General features: G+C 37.4%; 2 protein-coding genes across 2 annotated transcripts in view; one reads left to right on the top strand and one right to left on the bottom strand.

The window, feature by feature from the left end:
* Nucleotides 1-18,541, top strand: part of LOC144970560 (uncharacterized) — a gene marked incomplete in the record, with an annotated part of 124,031 nt that overhangs the window by 84,844 nt on the left and 20,646 nt on the right. The window contains 5 exon segments of the mRNA XM_078910322.1: nt 1,516-1,584; nt 11,475-11,566; nt 12,890-12,963; nt 14,004-14,086; nt 16,958-17,041. Of these exon segments, the coding sequence (XP_078766448.1) occupies nt 1,516-1,584; nt 11,475-11,566; nt 12,890-12,963; nt 14,004-14,086; nt 16,958-17,041 (402 nt within the window).
* On the bottom strand, nt 2,307-8,093 carry LOC144972010 (uncharacterized). Its single transcript, XM_078913095.1, has 3 exons — nt 7,945-8,093; nt 5,197-5,288; nt 2,307-3,209 (listed from the first exon to the last, which is right to left on the bottom strand). Exons 1-3 carry the CDS (start codon nt 7,945-7,947, stop codon nt 2,780-2,782), a joined length of 525 nt encoding a protein of 174 aa, XP_078769221.1. The 5' UTR covers nt 7,948-8,093; the 3' UTR covers nt 2,307-2,779.

Genomic DNA, 18,541 nt, shown 5'->3' with positions numbered 1-18,541 from the left:
CTTCCCGAGCAATACTGTCATCTTTTTTTCTTTTTTTTTTTTGTGGGAGGGGGTCCTACTTTTGTTTTTGTTTTTGTTTATTGTCTTGTTGGTTATTTTTCTTTCTTTTTTGTTGGTCTTATTTTAATTTTTTTGTTTCCTTTTGAGGTTAGGGGTAAGGGTGAGGAATTTTCCCTTTGATTTGTGTTAATTGCATTAGGGCTTTTTTTTTGTTGTTGTTTTGGGGGATTGTTGGGTTTGTTTGTTTGTTTTGTTTTTGTTTTTTTTTTGTTTTTTTTTTGGGGGGGGGGGGGGGGGGGTTAGTTATTTATTTTTTGTTTTTTGTTTTTTTGTTGATTTTTTTGGGGTGGTTTCGTTTAATTTTTTTGTTGGTTTTTTGGTTGGGGGAGGGGGGTTGTTTTGTTTTCAGTTTTTTATTAGTGATATGATTGTTTCCAGCCAGAATTCTTAATCTTTAAGCTAAACCGCGTATAATACTTTTTGATGCCATACCCCCAAATTAGGACGCAAAACGGGTATCAACACAGATAATGTTGTGTTTATCCCATAATGACGATACAAAATGATAAAAACTGCCCAATATAGGTCATTAGTATTTTCTTTTTAGAAAAGACCCAAACCGTCACTTAATAAGTTGTACTACTTTGTAAATTCTACGCATCTTAATATGGGTACGGTGAGGAAATGTAAGTAAAGAGACTTTTCCAAGGACTCAACTATGCGCCAAGCGAGGCTCGAACCCAGGACCTTCCGATCCGAAAGCGAGTGTCATACCACTGGACGGTCTAGCAGGACAATTATGATATTCCGATAGATCTAAAACAGAAAGTTGTCATAGAAGAAATCCTCTTGAACATGAGTTTCGGTTCTCTACTTCTTACACTCTAAAGGTGATGGAACAAACCTAGGTCATGACCCCTCGGTGCCTTTCTAGGTGGGTTGTAAGTGGGGGGAGAATTGGCCGAGTGGTCAAGAAATTGCGCTGTGATCAGGAATGTCCCGGGTTCGAGCCCCGCTTCAGGTACTTTCGTTTTCTCCCCTTTGGCAAGATTAATAACCCCTATTTGCTCACTTGACAACATGGGTGATTCCTGTTGACATCAAACATCCTGTTTGATGGATTATCTATATTCCTTCATGGAATGCCTAGGCGGCGGTATCTTATGATGCCGTGGCGGAAGGAAGTAATTTTTAAATTATAATTTGATGTTCAGATAAAGCTAAAGCAGAATGTTGTCATAGAAGAAACCCCCTTGAATTTGAGTTTCGATTCTCTACTTTATAATATACACAAGGTGCTGGATTATAACTAGGTCATGACTCCTAGGTGTCTTTCTAGGTGAGTTCTATGTAGATTTGAACTTATGATCTTTTATATTCTGGCTTGTTTTGTGTGTGTTCTTACCGACTACAGATTTTGTAACAGTAATGTGACGACATCCTTACCTTAAGTTGTTGGTGGACTGTGTCGTTGATAATGTTGATTAATTATTCAGTTCTTTCTCTCATTTACAGCTCAGCATTGAATTACAGGAGGTGTTAGAAACAAATCCAGTGTACCGTACAAATGAACATATAAAGCGGGTGAGTTTTTGTTGTTTAATTATATTAGTATTAAAACAAAACTCACTGTGACTTCTATCTCTATCAACACATACGCGTTTACTTTACTCGGTTATTATTATCATTATCCACATTATTCTCATCGTCATCATCATCATCATCATCATCATCATCATCATCATCATCATCTATCATCATCATCATCATCATCATCGTCATCATCATCATCATCACCATCATCACATCATTCATTATCATCATCATCATCATCATCATCATCATCATCATCATCATCATCAATCACAATCGCATCATCATCATCATCATCATCATCATCATCATCATCACATCACATTCATCATCACCATCATCATCATCATCATCATCATCATCATCATCATCATCATCATCATCATCTCATCTTTAACATTATCATCACTCATCATCATCATCATCATCATCATCATCATCATCATCATCACCACCACCACAACCACCACCACCATTATCTTCATCATCTTATCTTCACAACACCAGGACCACCATCACCATCACTATATCATCATAATCGATCGTTGTCATCGTCGTCGTCGACAACACCATTGCCCCCATTAACATCAGCAGTATGGCATGAATAAGACGAGATTAGCTTAACGCTGTTAAGGTTTCAGATAGACAAACAGGCAGGAAAAATTAATAACAGAAAAAAATGATAATGAAAGAATAATCAGGCACAACCAACATTTGATAAAAGTCATAAAAATGGAATCATTTATTCATGTTTCCTTTTATTCGCCTTTTTATTGTAATTCCTCAGAAAAAAAAATATGAGTAATTTGAAAGAACTATATATAATTATGACGAGAAAGACTAGAGAGCGCGCACTCAGTCCTTCCAGGTATCGAAAGGTACCAGGAAGAAAAGCTACATCGCTCTAGAGTCTAAAATACCCAAGGGATATAACTCTTAGTGGTAGGCGGGGTAGCCGTTGTAGCCGTATCTGTAATTGCCGTATCTATAAGCGGGAGAGCCATAACCGTATCCGCGGTAGCCGTTGCCATAGTAACCGTTGCCATGATAACCGTTGTAAGCGGGGTAGCCGCTGTAACCGTATCCGTATCTGTTGTAGCCGTTGTAAGCGGGGTAGCCGTAATAACCGCCGTAGCCGGCGCTTCTCTTGTGGACGGTGTGGAGGAATGGTGAGGCGGAGTAATAACTAGGGTGGCCGTAACCGTAGGAGCTGGGGCAGCGTAGCTGTTGTAATCGTTGTGGCTTCCAGCGTGGTAGTTACCGGCTTGGTGGGCGGCATCGTGGTTGTATCTGTAATCTTTGTTGTAGTTGTTGATGCGATCGTAGCCGTAGCCTTTGTCGTAGGCGTAAGCGTAGTTGCCGTGAGTACCGTAGGCTGGATAACCGTAACTGGAACCGTATCCTCCATAATAGTGGCCGGCTGGGTAGCCGTAACCGTAACCGTGCTTTCCGTAGTTTCCGTAGCCTCCTCGTAACCGTATGCGGGGTAACCGTGGACGGCGCTTCCGTAGCTGTCGCCGTGACCGTATCCTTTAGCATAAGCGTAGCCGGAATCCTTTGTTACTGATGATTCGTGGTAGCCACCATCGGCGTGGGTACTGTCGGCAGCATAGTTGCTGGGAAGAAAGCGAGAAAGGGAGAAAAAAAAATTATTATTTATTTATCTATTTATCTATCTACCTGAGCTTATATATATATATATATATATATATATATATATATATATATATATATATATATATATATATATATATATATATATATATATATATATATAGCGCAACCCCACTAAACGTGCTCATAGCGCTTTACAATGGGTCCCTGGCCAACAGCAAGACTTAACATGTAGGACGGGACATGACGTCTGTTATACGATATTCAGTGTTTTCGGACAGAAACAACGCTGCTAACAGCCAGGTACTGATTTTACACCTGAGTACGGTGAAATTTATCAAACTAACCCTCATCTTGTAAGAACTGTCCAACCTGGGACTTCAAATAAGTCTACTACCACTTCAAGGAATTCAAGGTTTGGGTTGGTCAGGCGGGTGACTCTGTTACCCCTGTTGTTGAGGATAGTGGGAACAGCTCCGGTGGAGAAAAGAAACGACGGAAAAGAGATGAAAAGAGGGTAAATGGGGTAGGAGAGAAGAGAAAGAGGAAGAGATTAAAGTCCAATATTTTTCCATACTGTATGAAGAGGAAATAAATTTAAACGAATGGAGAGAATCTGTTTGTGCCCTATCTGGACTTGTGGTGTGACACTCGCTTTCGGTCCTGGGTTCGAGCCTCGCTCGGCGCATAGTTGAGTCCTCGAAAAGGCTCTTTATCACATCCTCTCATCGTACTCAGGTGTAAAATGAGTACCTTGTCGTTAACAACGTTGTCTATGTCGGAAAAAATGTGATATCGCCTTACAGGCGTCATGTTTCGTTCTATATGTTACGCGTTGCTGTTGGTCAGAGAGACCTTTAAAGCGCTTCGAGCACATTTTAGTGGATTTTGCGCTATTTAAATGCTCACATAATTTTCTTTTTAAAAAAATAAGTTGGCGGTCAAAGTTGTTCCCTACATCTTATGATAATTTGTTTGTTGTTGCCAATGGCCACAGAATTGCTGAGAACTCTAAAATTGATTTAATTTTTTTTTACAAATTGATAAAGGATTAATTTCAAACTTAACTTTTAATTAATGATGATTTCTATCAAATGTTCACTCAAATGATTATTTTAAAATCTGAAAGGGCTTAATGATTGATCCTATAATATGGTGAATCGCCATCTCATCGTCCAATTGCCAAATTCATTTGCGCGCGCCAACAGACTTTATTACCGGACCGATTTTGATTGTTGATGGCTTAAAAGATTGATCTCTATCTTGGTTAATTTTAACAATACAGTACAGTAGTATGATAATCAACATTGATGAATGCTTGTTCTTACTTGCCATTATTTTCCCGCAATGATTGCGGGCTCTCCGTTTATACAGATTTGATTTTAAAACCCAAAAATCTCACTGAGTTGCATGCGCAGCTTTGTGCTCGCTAAAGTAGATGAAAAAGAAGAAGAGGGAGAGAAGAAGGAGGTTGGAGGAAGAGACTGAACAGGAGAAAAAAGTTAAAAGAGTCTTCTAAGGTATATAGGGGAAATGAACTTAAATGAATGAGAGAATATAGATTTTTTAATGTAATAACAGCAGGAGAGAACGTTAAAAAGTTTCTAAGGTATAAAGGGGAAATAAATTTAAATGAATGGGATTCAATAGCCTGATGTCACGTCCGCCCAGCAACCAGCAGATTGGTTCTAAACAAAGAAAATCGGTACTATTTATTATTCATTCGGTCTAGAACTTTTTCACATGTCAAGTGATCAGAATGATATAAAAGTCAAAACATAAACAGATTTATTATGTTTTCCTCCTCTGGATACACTTTTATACTCGTCGAAGAAGTATTTCATAAGGGCGGTGATGGAGTTTAAATGGCGTCCGCTATTGTTGCGATAGTTTAGAACCAGTTACTATGCATAATTACGAGGGAAGTGACGTCACGATTGTTGAACCCTATTGAGAGAAAATAGATTTTAAAAATATTTATTGACTCACTGATCAGCGTGGGCATCTCCGTGTGCGCTGCTGTGAATGGCTGAACCCAGGACTTGGGAGGAGGCCAGGCAGAGGAGGACTACAATAGGCAACTGTTTTTAGACAGTGTATGTGGGGGGGGGGGGGGGGCGGGGGGGGGGGGGAGAGACGGAGGAGGAAGGGGGGGGTAGGAAGAGAGAAATAATTTAAATAATCAGAATTGTTATTAAAATTGCAAATAATCGTTAGCAATAGATAGTATGCGCTTGGCTAAAAAGCTCACAACATTGCCATCAGGAAGTATAACTGACCTTACACGCAAAGCTATGTGTAACCTTGAACTGTTATATTCTGGTTAATTGATAGTGCGAAGTAGACGTCACTCAGATCTTTGTTATTGTTTTTTTTTTTTTGCCATCCGCGTTTATGAGTAATTCTCAGAAAAAAATCTCGACTGCAGCCGGGATCGATCTCGGTCGCTTTGGTTGTAAAGCGAGTGCTCTACCAACTGAGCTATCGCGACCCCTGATATGTAAAAGTAATAAAAAAACCAGTAGGTTCTGATGATGTAAGATAAAGCTCTGAAAAGGTATTATAAAACAGTGCCAGATAAAACAAAAAGAATAATATAAGGGGAGGGGGGGGGCATCCAAAAATATCACCCTGCATCGAGGCAGTCTGATTTTGGGGGATATTTTTAAAGTGTATTTTTCTTTCTACTTGTCTGGTACTAGGTTTATGGTCTGATCTGCCTACTTGAAAATTTAAAATTTCGTAATTTTTAGAAGATTAATGTTGTCATCGCTATCGATAAATTTAAAAATTATCAATTTACCCTCACAAGAATCAAATATCACTTCAAATCCTGACAATAATCTTGTCTGGTGTCAAATCTAGTCTATATTAAAATAAGTTTTAATGACTTATAGATGCTCATGAAGTTTTGAAATTTGAGCCAAAATTTAGTAACTCTGCGGAGTTTTCGTAACAGTTTGCAGGTCTGTATATGATATTTAAAGAGGTTGTAAGGGTACAAGTAAGGAAGAAGAGTAGGTGACTTTGAAAACCCGCTCAGCTACGTCATACCACTTATTTTGGACTATTTGCACACCTTGGAATAGACCGTAGCCTTAACTTGACACTTAACTAGCCTGACACTAGAACCAACCAGGACTTATAGTTTGACGTCATTTTTAGGTATGTGCACAATTTTGTGAGTTGTCGTTAGTATAACTCAAGGAAACAAGTGATTCCATTGGTTGAACTATTGTATACAACTCACGATTTGTTTTCTTTTGTGGTCATAGACTTGTCTTTTGACGTAAATTTTTGGTCAGTTTCAGGCAAAAAGTTAACGATGGCTACTACAGCCGATTAATAACCGAAATTGTTTTAAAATAAACAAATCACTACTTATAAGTGTAAAACTATAAGTTTTCTTTGAATGATTGAAAAGAGATATAACAGATTTTTTCTTTTCTTTTGTTTTGTTAACTTAGGAAAATATTTGTCTTGTTTGCCTCATTAAGCATGAGTATTTTGAAGCTTCAAAATGTCTTTAGTTGTTTTATTGTGTCCAACGTGTACTTATTGCAGGTCGGGAATTATTCAGCAGTAGAATAGTGTCCTTTCCAAAGGGTAGCAAGCAATTCCTATTGTCCATTTTACGCTATTTAAACTGGGATAAACTCTAACTCCATGGGCCTAATCGCTCTGAAGGACTACAACTGCTTACTTAGAAATAACAATGCAGAATATACAATTTGCCCCAGAATGATAAAATCATTCTTAGCTCCTAATTCAAAACACATAAATAGCATTAATAAAAATTGGTATAGATAGTTTGAATGTAAATTATACCATCGCCTTTCTTAAGATCATAAAGTGTTGATGTAGTATTTGCTTCCAGTAAACTACAACTAGCTAAATAATAGCTGAATAAGTTTTTCATACCAATAAAAACATTGAATATAACTACAAGAACATTTTTCAGTTTTCCATCACAGTTGAATTCATGAACTTGTTATTATGGCTTACTTTAGCGCAATACGCAATACGCAATACGCATGATGTATTAAGACAAGAAACACATAATATTTGCACGGTCACAAGTTATACATCATATCTCCAGTACAGATACAATAACACATTAATTAGAAATTTTATATAGCAATTTACTCTTTTCAATATTGTGGATATGGATCAATGATCTTAGAACAAATACATGGCTTAGTCTAAGCTGGCATTGCTCAAAGGGTGACAAAGAACATATGGTAACAACATTTTTTTCAAATAATTGTGATCCGTAGAACTAGTAAATTTACACCTTGTAAGACCGCGCATGAATAAAGAAGGAGGAATATGAGAAAACAAGAGTTTTATCCCAAAATTGTGTTTCTTGGATTCATAAAATGTATATTACAAATTCTAATACCACACAGAGGAGATTTAGTAACTTAAGTGACAAATTCTCGTGACAGAATTAAAGGCCATGGATTCAAAAATCTCACAGTGAAGATAAATCGTAAAACAACACCAACCTATGTGCAGAAATTAGCAGGTCTGATAACCGAATGCAATTAAGGGCCAGATTTAACATTGTTGTAATGGACGATAGTTGCGTAGGTTTGAGAGTATTTAATTCCATTACAACAATGAGACCATAACAATTGGGTTATCAGACCTGCAAATAATTACATATAGAAACCAACAAAAATTTAAAATATTTTGAGCACGACAAGAATGAGTTAAAACGTTATCAAAACTCACCATGATGCAGGGTTGGAATACTCGGTCTGACTAGAATGAAAAGGAAAATAGACTGGATTCGATTGCCCTGAAACCCAGATGAGGAATACCTTGATACTGGAACACAATCTCCTTATAAACGATTTGCTGCACAGTATTACCCAACACGCATCTCCACAACTCAATGTGTGATGATATATAACAAAAGAAAGAAAAAACATCAACCCCCATCCCCCCCCCTTACCTTTTTAAATACATTTTCATCCCCAAACCATCCCCACCCCTTACCTATCACTATCCCTCTCCGAATCCCTAGATAAGATAATTGTACATTTCAAAGTGCTGATGTACTACCTTATTAGAATATTCCAATTTCATTTTGGAAATGTAAAAATGTGAAAGTTCATAGCATGACATTGTGAAAGATTTTAATGAAGTGTTCGTTATAACGACAAAACAAAGCAGACACAAAAATCCCCCCGAAGACTTCGGGTCGTCAGTTAATGAGTTCGCAGGAGCAGATGAATATTTACTAACATATTTGGTTTCCTCAATACATTGTCCCAGAACAGGGTATGCCCTGTAAGTGAATGTATGTTAAATAAATAGTCAGCAAAGACGATACATCCTGGCGAGTACACCCAGTGAGAGACCAACAAACTAATAATAACGTCCGTATGTCGTGTAAGGACATATCCTTGGAGACATTTGCACAACTACAATGGCAATACAAACAGCTGTCTTCTTTCTGCTCTTGTGTTCTCCAAAAGGCCGTTTTCATTACATTGTTAAATTCAGTCCCATTGTTATAATCGAATTCACTCAGTGTTCCTTGTCTCCGATAAAAAAACAACATTGTCACGTAAAAGTTGGAAAAAATGCAAGGCAGGAGTTTACAATTGTCTGTTACGTTTTTTTGTTTGTTTTTGTTTTATTTATTTTTACGGGATTTTTTTGTTTGTTATTTTTTGTTGTGTGATCACGTGATCAATGATTAACTTGTCGTGCCTTGCGTAAGTCGGACAAACTAAACCAAGACAGATTGGTTAACCAGTTAACTGCTGTTTTCTGGGGGGAAAAACTCTTATTTAAAAATTTGGCTAGAAAACTCGTTCTTCAAATATCAATCGGTGATCCTCATTTTGGCAACAACAACAACAAGAACAACAACAAAACTCTCAAGTCTGGGACTTAAAAAAGACTTCTCGAAGTCCCAGGTTTGGGAGTTTTTTGCCAAGATGAGGGTCAGTTATATCGGTCGATATTTGAAGGTCGAGTTTTCTAGCCAAATTTTTAAATACGAGTTTTTCCAGAGTACAACAGTTAACTGGTTGACAGTGGGTGGCGAACTTAGAATCTGCACTTGGTGTTTTGGTGCGACAAAGAGACAAGAATAATACCGTACCCCTTGTATAAATGTCACAGAGTAAATTGGAAGATTGGTACGAGTTCCGAGTTCCGTAATTAGGACATCGGAATAATCTGAGTTCATTGTCTTAATTTTAATTAAGCTGACGCTACACGTGTATCAGCCCCTAGTAGTTTTGGCTTGTTTGTGTCTATCCCGAAGAAATCCTGGAATTTTTAAAAGGGGGTAAGAGGGATGTATCGGAGTCGATAAGTTAAGTTAGTTTGACAATACTTTAACAAAAACCAATCATTTATGCGCAAATCTGTCTTATAGATCAATAACCTGTCGGTGCCTGTTATACCCAAGACAAATCTGCTGTACTCTTGAAAAACACATATTTATAAATTTGGCCAGAAAACTCGTCCTTCAAATATCGATCGATTTAAATGACTCTCGCCTTAGCAAAAACTTTCAATCCTGGGACTTCGCAAAACCTTTGCTAAGATGAGGGTCATTTAAATCGATCGATATTTGACGGACGAATTTTCTGACCAAATTTCTAAATATCTATGTGTTTTTCCAGAGCACGTCAGAAATGAGATACTTAAAGAATGATAGTTGTCACTTACCAAAAGGTCGCATAAACCAAAAGCATGTGAGTGTTTTCCGATAGATATCACTAATCTAGTCAAAGAACGTTCTCGCTGCTTCTTGATTTGAATTCGACATTGGTCCTGTGCAACCAAGTCAGGTCCTCACCGTCATTTACAGAGAGGGATGTGATTAATGATTGATACAATGATACCATAATGGGGACTACGATACACTCAAATGAACTAAAGCCAATATTTATAACCGCCGTCGTAAATGAGTTTTTTCTCTTTAAAACGTTCAAGGTCATCAAATGGATGATAATCATCATCTTCATTGTCAATATCTTCGTCGTCGTCGTTATCATCATCATCATCATCCTCATCATCATCATCATCATCATCATCATCATCATCATCATCATCATCATCATCATCATCATCATCATCATCATCATCATCATCATCATCATCATCATAATCGCGATTATCATCATCATCATAATCATTATTATCATTATCATCATCATCATCATCATCATCATCAGCAGCAGCAGCAGCAGAAAAAGAAGAAGAAGAAGAAGAAGAAGAAGAAGAAGAAGAAGAAGAAGGATCAGTATCACAATCAACAGCAACTACAAATTTGTCAACACCCTAGACATTATCATTATCATCATCGTCGTCGTCGTCGTCGTCGTCATCATCATCATCATCATCATCATCATCACATCATCACCATCATCATCTTTATCGCCATCATCCTTATCATAATCTTTATAAGCATTATCTATTTCTTCAACTTTATCTCATCATCAACATCACCATCCTCCTCCTCCTCCTCCTCCTCCTCCTCCTCCTCATCATCATCATCATCATCATCATCATCATCATCATCATAATCATCATCATAATCATCATCAATCTGGTATGAATTTTTATGTACCTCCGTTAAAAAAAAAATTATTAAATTGAAAAGATCATTTCATTATCGCTGTGTTACATCCGTGTACTAATATCTTGGCCTAAAGTAGGGATTAAACTGGTCATTTGGCACGTCTATTTCATGCCCATAACAAAATGATTTGGACACGGGATTTTTCGTCTCTCTCAGAGGTAATTGGGTCATGTTTGTTTGATCTAGCAGAAAGTATTTTGTGAGAGATATCGTTTTTTCTATATGATATTAATTCAGAAAATAAGTGAATGGAGCAGGCATGTACGTTGATAATAACAAGAAATTATAAAGTGAGTAGGAAAGTGCCAGAAGACATTAGAGAGTGCTGGATAGCTCTGACATGGCGCTACGCTCTGCTCTCCGGACAGGCGGAGTTGTCGTACCAGTAAGGTAGCGGGTTCGAGCCCCATCGCCGCGAAAAAATGTTATTCTCTATTGTTGTCTTTTGATTCATCTTAACAACGCCACGACCACATTATCTGATTCTTCTGTAGTGTTTCATTCATCCTGTTTTGTTGATAAAGGAGAAACGTCCATTTTACCGGTTTTCGTATATCAAATTGAAGCTTACATTCAATTTCACATTATTTATTTCTTCGAGCTTCGAGCAACAACATTACTCAAATTCTCATAATATTATTTCAACTCTTCTTAGGTCACGTGGCTGTTGAAAACGACCAAGGCGTTCAAACATTTGTTCCCTACAGAAATGATAGAGGAAGTGGCCAAAGTTGTCGCCTATGAAAGGTAAATGGAATGGAAACTCCCTAATTCCGTTTTTCCAAAGGATTATTTCCCCTAAAATTCCTCATTCAGTCTCTTGTTTTAACATATTTAAACTTCAAATTCAAACAAATCTAGGAAAATTCCTGTACCATTTGATGATTAAAATGAAATTTACGTTTCAATTTATCTCACGGATTGGAAATCTCAAACAGTAGTAAAATTGACTAAACGAGTTTTGGAAAAGCAACCTTCAATTGATTCTAAAAAATTATTCATATTCAGGAATATGAATCTTATGTTAAGTCTATCTATATGTTTTATCGAGTGGAATAAAAGCATTAAAAAATAAGCTTTTATATGAAGCAATGTCCACTAAACGTGCTCAAAGCGCTTACAAAGGATCCCTAACCGACAGCTACCATGTAGAACGAGACATGGCGCCTGTTAGGCAATATTAAAAATTTTTCTGACAATGACAACGCTGTCAACAGCCTGTTACTCATTTTACGAGGCTCGAACCCAGGACCTTCCGATGCAAAAGCGAGTGTCATGCCGCAAGACCACTTATCGTTACTTAATTCCTTCGAGCTTCAAGCAGTATTACTCCGGTGACAAAGATGGAAAAACATGCATAGTCACAATTTTGTAAAACCTGAATTGCCCACATTATTTTATTCAGTACGTTCCATACTATGATACTTTTGTAGGGACAGTGTGGCTCAGCGGTAAGGTCTTTGCTTCGTACCCGAAAGGTACACCGGGTTCGATCACCCGCCGCTGCGCTGTGTGTCTTTGAGGAAGTCACCTCGCTCTAGCTCAAATTGCGGCGCTGCACTGCGGCAGACGCCAGAGTTATTCCAGTATTCTCTTGGAATCGACCCTAGAGACAAATATTTCCCCTGGGGATGAATAAAGGGAATTTTATCTTTATCTTTATCTTTTGGGAGAAGAGAATGCATAGTCCACGCACAGCTATTTGCATTGAAAAAATCATCAACATCATCATCATCATTGCCTTTTTCATCCTGGGTCAGGGTATAGGCCACAGACAAACAGTTTCCATCCTTCTCTATTCTGGGCTAACTTTTTTATCTCATTCCATGTCTTACCACTTCTCTGTATATCAGCTGCTTTAATTCTTCTCTATGTTCCTCGTGGCCATGTGAAGTACAATCTTAAATTTCAATTTTCTCATAGCTTGGACAATGTAACTTTGCATGGTTCTTTTTTCCTGTTGTTCTTTATTTGTTCTTCTTAGATATCTATATTGTTTTTCAGTTCACATGTTTCCAAATAAATTTGTTATTTACTTTTTATTATTATTTTCTTTTTTTTTTTGGACAGATATGACGACAACCGCCACCTGGCCTACCAAGGAAAGGCTCCAGAGAGATTTTACTATGTACTCTCTGGGAGAAGTAAGTAATCGGCAAAGAGTTAGAGAGGAATTTATCACTTACAAGTAGTTCTTAGGAGCCAATAGACCCATGGAGCCGGTGTTTATCCCGGTTTTTATAGCGAGAAATTGATAAAAAGCAAATGTTTTCCACCTTTGGATAGGACGCCAGTTTTTGCAAAGTACTTTCCGCCAGATTATCAGACCCAATTATCAAATGACTGCAAGGTAGACAACGGGTCATTAAAAAAAGCTCGACTTCACTCAGGATCTATTATACACAAAAAAGTTTTTAATGAGCTTCTTTATTTGCGATCATAACTGATAATCGTCGAAAACATTATGATGTTAACGTTATATCAATGTGATTAATTGCCACTTTCCTTTCTAACCTGCCTGCGCTTTAATGTGCACGGTGTATGATTACGCCAAAAGGCAACATTCAATAAAAGAAAGTAGTGCTGAATGAGCATCTTACATCTTATATTCTTTACAAGTAACTGATTTCCACCAATCTGGGTACTCTATAATTTTATAAAAAAGACGCCCCCCCCCCCCCCCCCCCCATCAATTTCTTTCCGAATTTTCCCCATCCCCCCCCCCTCTCCCCCAAACTTGTTCGTACCGCCCACCACCCCCCCCCCCAAACACACACACCTTCTGTTCCGACACCCCTTTCTATTGAAGTTTGGACAAAATGCACCCCTCCCTTTCTAATAGTACCACCCCCCCCCCCCCCCCCCCCATTCTATGTGATACACTAGAGTAGATTATTGAGTGCAGAATGTTCTAACCCAAGGCCCATAGCCGGGTCCGCTCGCTCGACCACCATTCCCTGACCACGTTTAATATTGCTTGACCTTGCAACAAGATAAGACACGAACATGTTCTTTACAGCCATCGGTGATTAAAAGGAAAAAAAAACCTCATATATAGTAGTCGTTTTCATTCGTCAGGATACAAACAAAAGACTGAAGAATACGGTTGAACGATGTCTATAATACTGTTTTATGTAAAGTTGTGTGTTTGTCTTGGTTTAATGTTACTCTTCTGTTTCTTCAGTCCACAAACTAAGAGAATACAAGTTGACTTCAGGATGTGTGAACAAGCCCATGGGGTTCATGCACAAAGGATCAACCTCAGACGTAAGTGTCTTAATTACAACTAGATACTGTTTGTTTAAGCTTACATGTCGGGAGACTAATTTTATCTACGAGGGCTCTTTCATAATTAACCGAAAAATGCCTGTAAAATCCGCGTTTTTTATGCTATCAACAAAATTCTTGCACGTGTTCATACCTTGACTCGTCCTTCATTTCTCTACGTAACAGCCAAGTCTGTCGACACACTTCTGCCAATGCCGCACCATGTATCTAGTTAACTGCCGTTCTCTGCAAAAACACGCGTTCAAAAAATTTGGACAGAAAAATCGTCCTTAAAATAAACATCTATGTAAATGACCTTCATCTTGGCAAAAACTCTCAAACCTGGGACTTTGCGAAGTGCATAATTCCTAATTTGTCATTTTGATATTTTCAAACTAGAATATGGAGTACTTTTTTGTGATTGTTTAACAATAGAAAACGACTTTTCGCTAACGCTAAGCTGTCTTTTTTTGTTGTTGCTGTGCTCGCCTCATAATATGGAATCTATCCATTTTCTGATTAACATATCATGTGACACTTTAGTGAAAAGGTTCACTGTGTTTGTTGTGAAATGGTGGATAGTGGCAAATTCATTATACGCACATTTCATCACACTTTCTGAAGTACACTGAGACAATCTACTTTAAGGAAAGATTTTTAAGCTCCTCGCTTATGAAATTTTGAACGAGTTCCCAATGCCGCTGCGCGATCTTATCGAATATGAAGATTTGGAACTAAGAAGCGGAAGAAGAAGAAGAAGAAGAAGAAGAAGAAGAAGAAGAAGAAGAAGAAGAAGAAGAAGAAGAAGAACAACAACAACAACAACAACAATAACAACAACAACAACAAGATTAAGAACAAAAACAAGAACAAAAAGAACAAAAGCAAGAAAAAATGAGTCAACATATTCCTAAGAAATGTTTATATCCTTTCCAGTCCAATTATAGGTGAATATTTGAGCCCTTTCCCCCTCTCCTTGATTCTCTTGCCTTGGCGAGTTTTCATAATGCAGCTTTTATCCAATATGTCCTAACTTCGGTGAAACATGATCTGATAATATCGTTACAATGATTTGACAGTTAAATAACAATGTTAACACTTATCATTAAAATTGATTATGTCGGACGGGGTCTTATTTAGTTATAGTAGTTAGTAATAAAAAAATATGGTAAATGAAAAAGTTGCAAAACAAGAGAGACTTATATATATATATATATATATATATATATATATATATATATATATATATATATATATATATATATATATATATTATATATATATATATTATATTATATATAATATATATATATATATATATATATATATATATATATATATATAATTGAGAGCGAAAGAGAATGGAAGATATATAATCATGACATATAACTTTAAAATAATTCAATGCTTAAAACATGACAAAGGAATGTCCACCATTTATTTACAAGGTAACCTTTGACTCTTACAAGGTAACCTTGACTTTAAGTTTCGTATGATTTGGGTGCTTTTGGGTTGCATGTTTGAATTGCAGTCTCAACAGTTGGACAACATTCTTTCTTTGATGGCATTCGACTGTAATCGGATAACGTTTAAAATTTACCATGAGTATATTGACAGTAAATCACCCTAACCTTGCTCTTACTACGGACTAGAATAACTGCAAATGATTTTGGTCAGGCATTCCTTATCAGGAATAAAAAAGTAACAGAACAAGCGAAAAAAATTAAAAGAAATTACAGTGATTGTATTTCTCTCTCTCTCTGAGAGGGAGAGAGAGAGAGATAGAGAGAGAGAGAGAGAGAGAGAGAGAGAGAGAGAGAGAGAGAGAGAGAGAGAAATACAATCACTGTAATTTCTTTTAATTTTTTTCGCTTGTTCTGTTACTTTTTTATTCCTGATAAGGAATGCCTGACCAAAATCATTTGCAGCTATTCTAGTCCGTAGTAAGAACAAGGTTAGGGTGATTTACTGTCAATATACTCATGGTAAATTTTAAACGTTATCCGATTACAGTCGAATGCCATCAAAGAAAGAATGTTGTCCAACTGTTGAGACTGCAATTCAAACATGCAACCCAAAAGCACCCAAATCATACGAAACTTAAAGTCAAGGTTACCTTGTAAGAGTCAAAGGTTACCTTGTAAATAAATGGTGGACATTCCTTTGTCATGTTTTATGCATTGAATTATTTTAAAGTTATATGTCATGATTATCAAATGCTGCATCAAATGCACGACGTGGCATAGTAAATAGCTCACCATGTAAATACGTTGTTACCGAAATGCAAACATTTACAGGTCTGATAACCCAACGCAATTATAGGTTTAATTTAACACTGTTGCAATGGACAATATTTTTTCCGTTGGTTCGAGAACATTTCCATTATAACGATGATTCACTAATAATTTGGGTTATCGAACCTGCAAATAAGTACACGTCGGCTGTTCTTCAATCAATTTGAAAATTAAAATGAAGTTTAGATAAATCTAAAATCAACCATTGGCAAAACCCCATACGCATACCAAGTTTTAAAGCCCTAGCTTTTCGGCAAAGAGAATGATGGGAATGATATGACTACTAGATACATGTTTCAACCAAAATAAATCCCTCAATGTCCTTGAAAATTGGAATTTGTATCATGGAAATTATTGGGTGTACAAATTTCCAGCAGGTTTTTTGACATTTTGCGCTTTGTCATTTGCAATTAAGTTACAGCTCTCAAACTTGCAGTGCGCACTTTAGCCATGAATATTTTTTTTTTAAATTCTCAAATCTAAATGATTTGCGCCGTATGGTTGTTGTTTTTCTTTTTGTTCCATAATCACCGTCATAATCATGGTCAATGCATGTCTTTCTACTTCCATATTACAGCCAGATGAAATGGAACACCAATGGAACCGTGAATACCACCTGGTTGCAAAAGGACCAGTTGAGGTTCTAATTCTATCCAAAGATGTAAGTCAAATCAATTTATTTACCTCCATTGGGGAAGTTTGTCTTTAGGGTCTTTTCCAAGAGAAGCCTGGAATAACCCAAACGTCAGCCGTAGTGCAGCGACGCAAAGTGAACTAAGTAGGGGGTGGGGGGAATCGTACTCAGTAGATGATCTAAAGCAGTTTAAGCATGTATAGCGTTATATCCACTAAATATGCTCTAAGCGTTTTACAAGGAGTCCCTAGCCAAAAGCAACACTTAACATGTAGGACGAAACATGACTGACGACTGCTATGCGATATTATATTTTGTTCCAATAAAAACAACACTAGTTGCTGCCAGGTACTCATTTTACGCCTGAGTCTGAGGAGAGAATGTGAGTTAATAGCCTTTTTCAAGGACTCAATTACGCGCTGCTCAGAGGGGTGTGGGGAGGTAGGCATTCCGATCCAAAATGTGAGTGTCATACCACAAGACCACATAGCTGCAGTACTACGAGAACAGGAAAGCATAGTGACCTTTTACGTCGTGCTTGTTGAAAAGATGTTTTATTTGACCTGGTGTTTCAACTCCGAACTGACATCTGACACTTTGTCAATTTGATACATCCCTGACGTCAATTTGTCAATTCCTTATTGACTCGATCATTCCTTTTTCGCGCAACATACATATAGGGGCAGCGTGGCTCAGCGGAACGGTCTTTGGTTCGTACCCAAAAGGTACCGAGTTCGACTACCCGCCTCGTTGTGTGGCCCTGAGCAAGTCACCTCGCCCTAGCTCACTTTGGGTAGCTGCACTGCGGCTGACGCCTGGGTTGTCCAATTAACTCGGAAACTCGTATTTTAAAATATTTGGCCATCAAAATATCGATCGATTGAAACAACATCTCACTGACAAAAAAAAAACGTTTTACATTGCTTGTTTAATTTTAAAATCCTTTTTTGTGTCTGGTTTCTCCGGACATAATACTGTTTAGAGGCAATGGCAGTCAGAATTTTAGTTTAGAACATCAGCAGTAACGAAGATGTGCGGCTATGAGGTCTGGTTGTATGACACTCGCCTTCGGATTAGAAGGTCCTGTGTTCGAGTCCGGCTCTGAGTGAGCGTCGTAATTTGAGTTCTTGGAAAAGGCTCTTCACTCACAGTCTCTCACGGTACTCAGGTATAAAATGAGTACCTGGTCTTTAACAGCATTTTCCCCATCAGAAAAAAATGTAGTATCGCCTAACAGACGTCATGTCTTGTTCTACACGTTACGTGTTGCTGTTTGTCAGAGACCCTTTGTAAAGCGCTTTGAGCACGTTTAGTGGATATTGCACTATATAAAAGCTCAACTTTTTAAATATGTCTTGTTGTTTTAATTTTAAGATCCTTTTTTGGGTCTGGTTTCTCTCGAAATAATACCGTTTTGAGGCAGTGAAAATCACACTTTTAGTTTAGAACACCAGCAACGAAGAAGATGATGCCAAGTGAGAAAATTAGATAAAGTTCAGATGCAGACAAAGTCAAACGTACTTGTTA

This window comes from Berghia stephanieae, chromosome 4 (assembly GCF_034508935.2).
Source record: "Berghia stephanieae isolate SIO BIC M18660-M18661 chromosome 4, UCSD_Bste_1.3, whole genome shotgun sequence".
Classification (NCBI taxonomy): domain Eukaryota; kingdom Metazoa; phylum Mollusca; class Gastropoda; order Nudibranchia; family Aeolidiidae; genus Berghia; species Berghia stephanieae.
This window is presented reverse-complemented; position numbering and strand designations above follow the sequence as displayed.

Coding starts and splice junctions, on each gene's coding strand:
- LOC144972010 (XM_078913095.1), bottom strand. Junction 3,210..5,196: donor GGAGATGCCCACGCTGATCA/GTGAGTCAATAA, acceptor CTTTCTTCCCAG/CAACTATGCTGCCGACAGTA.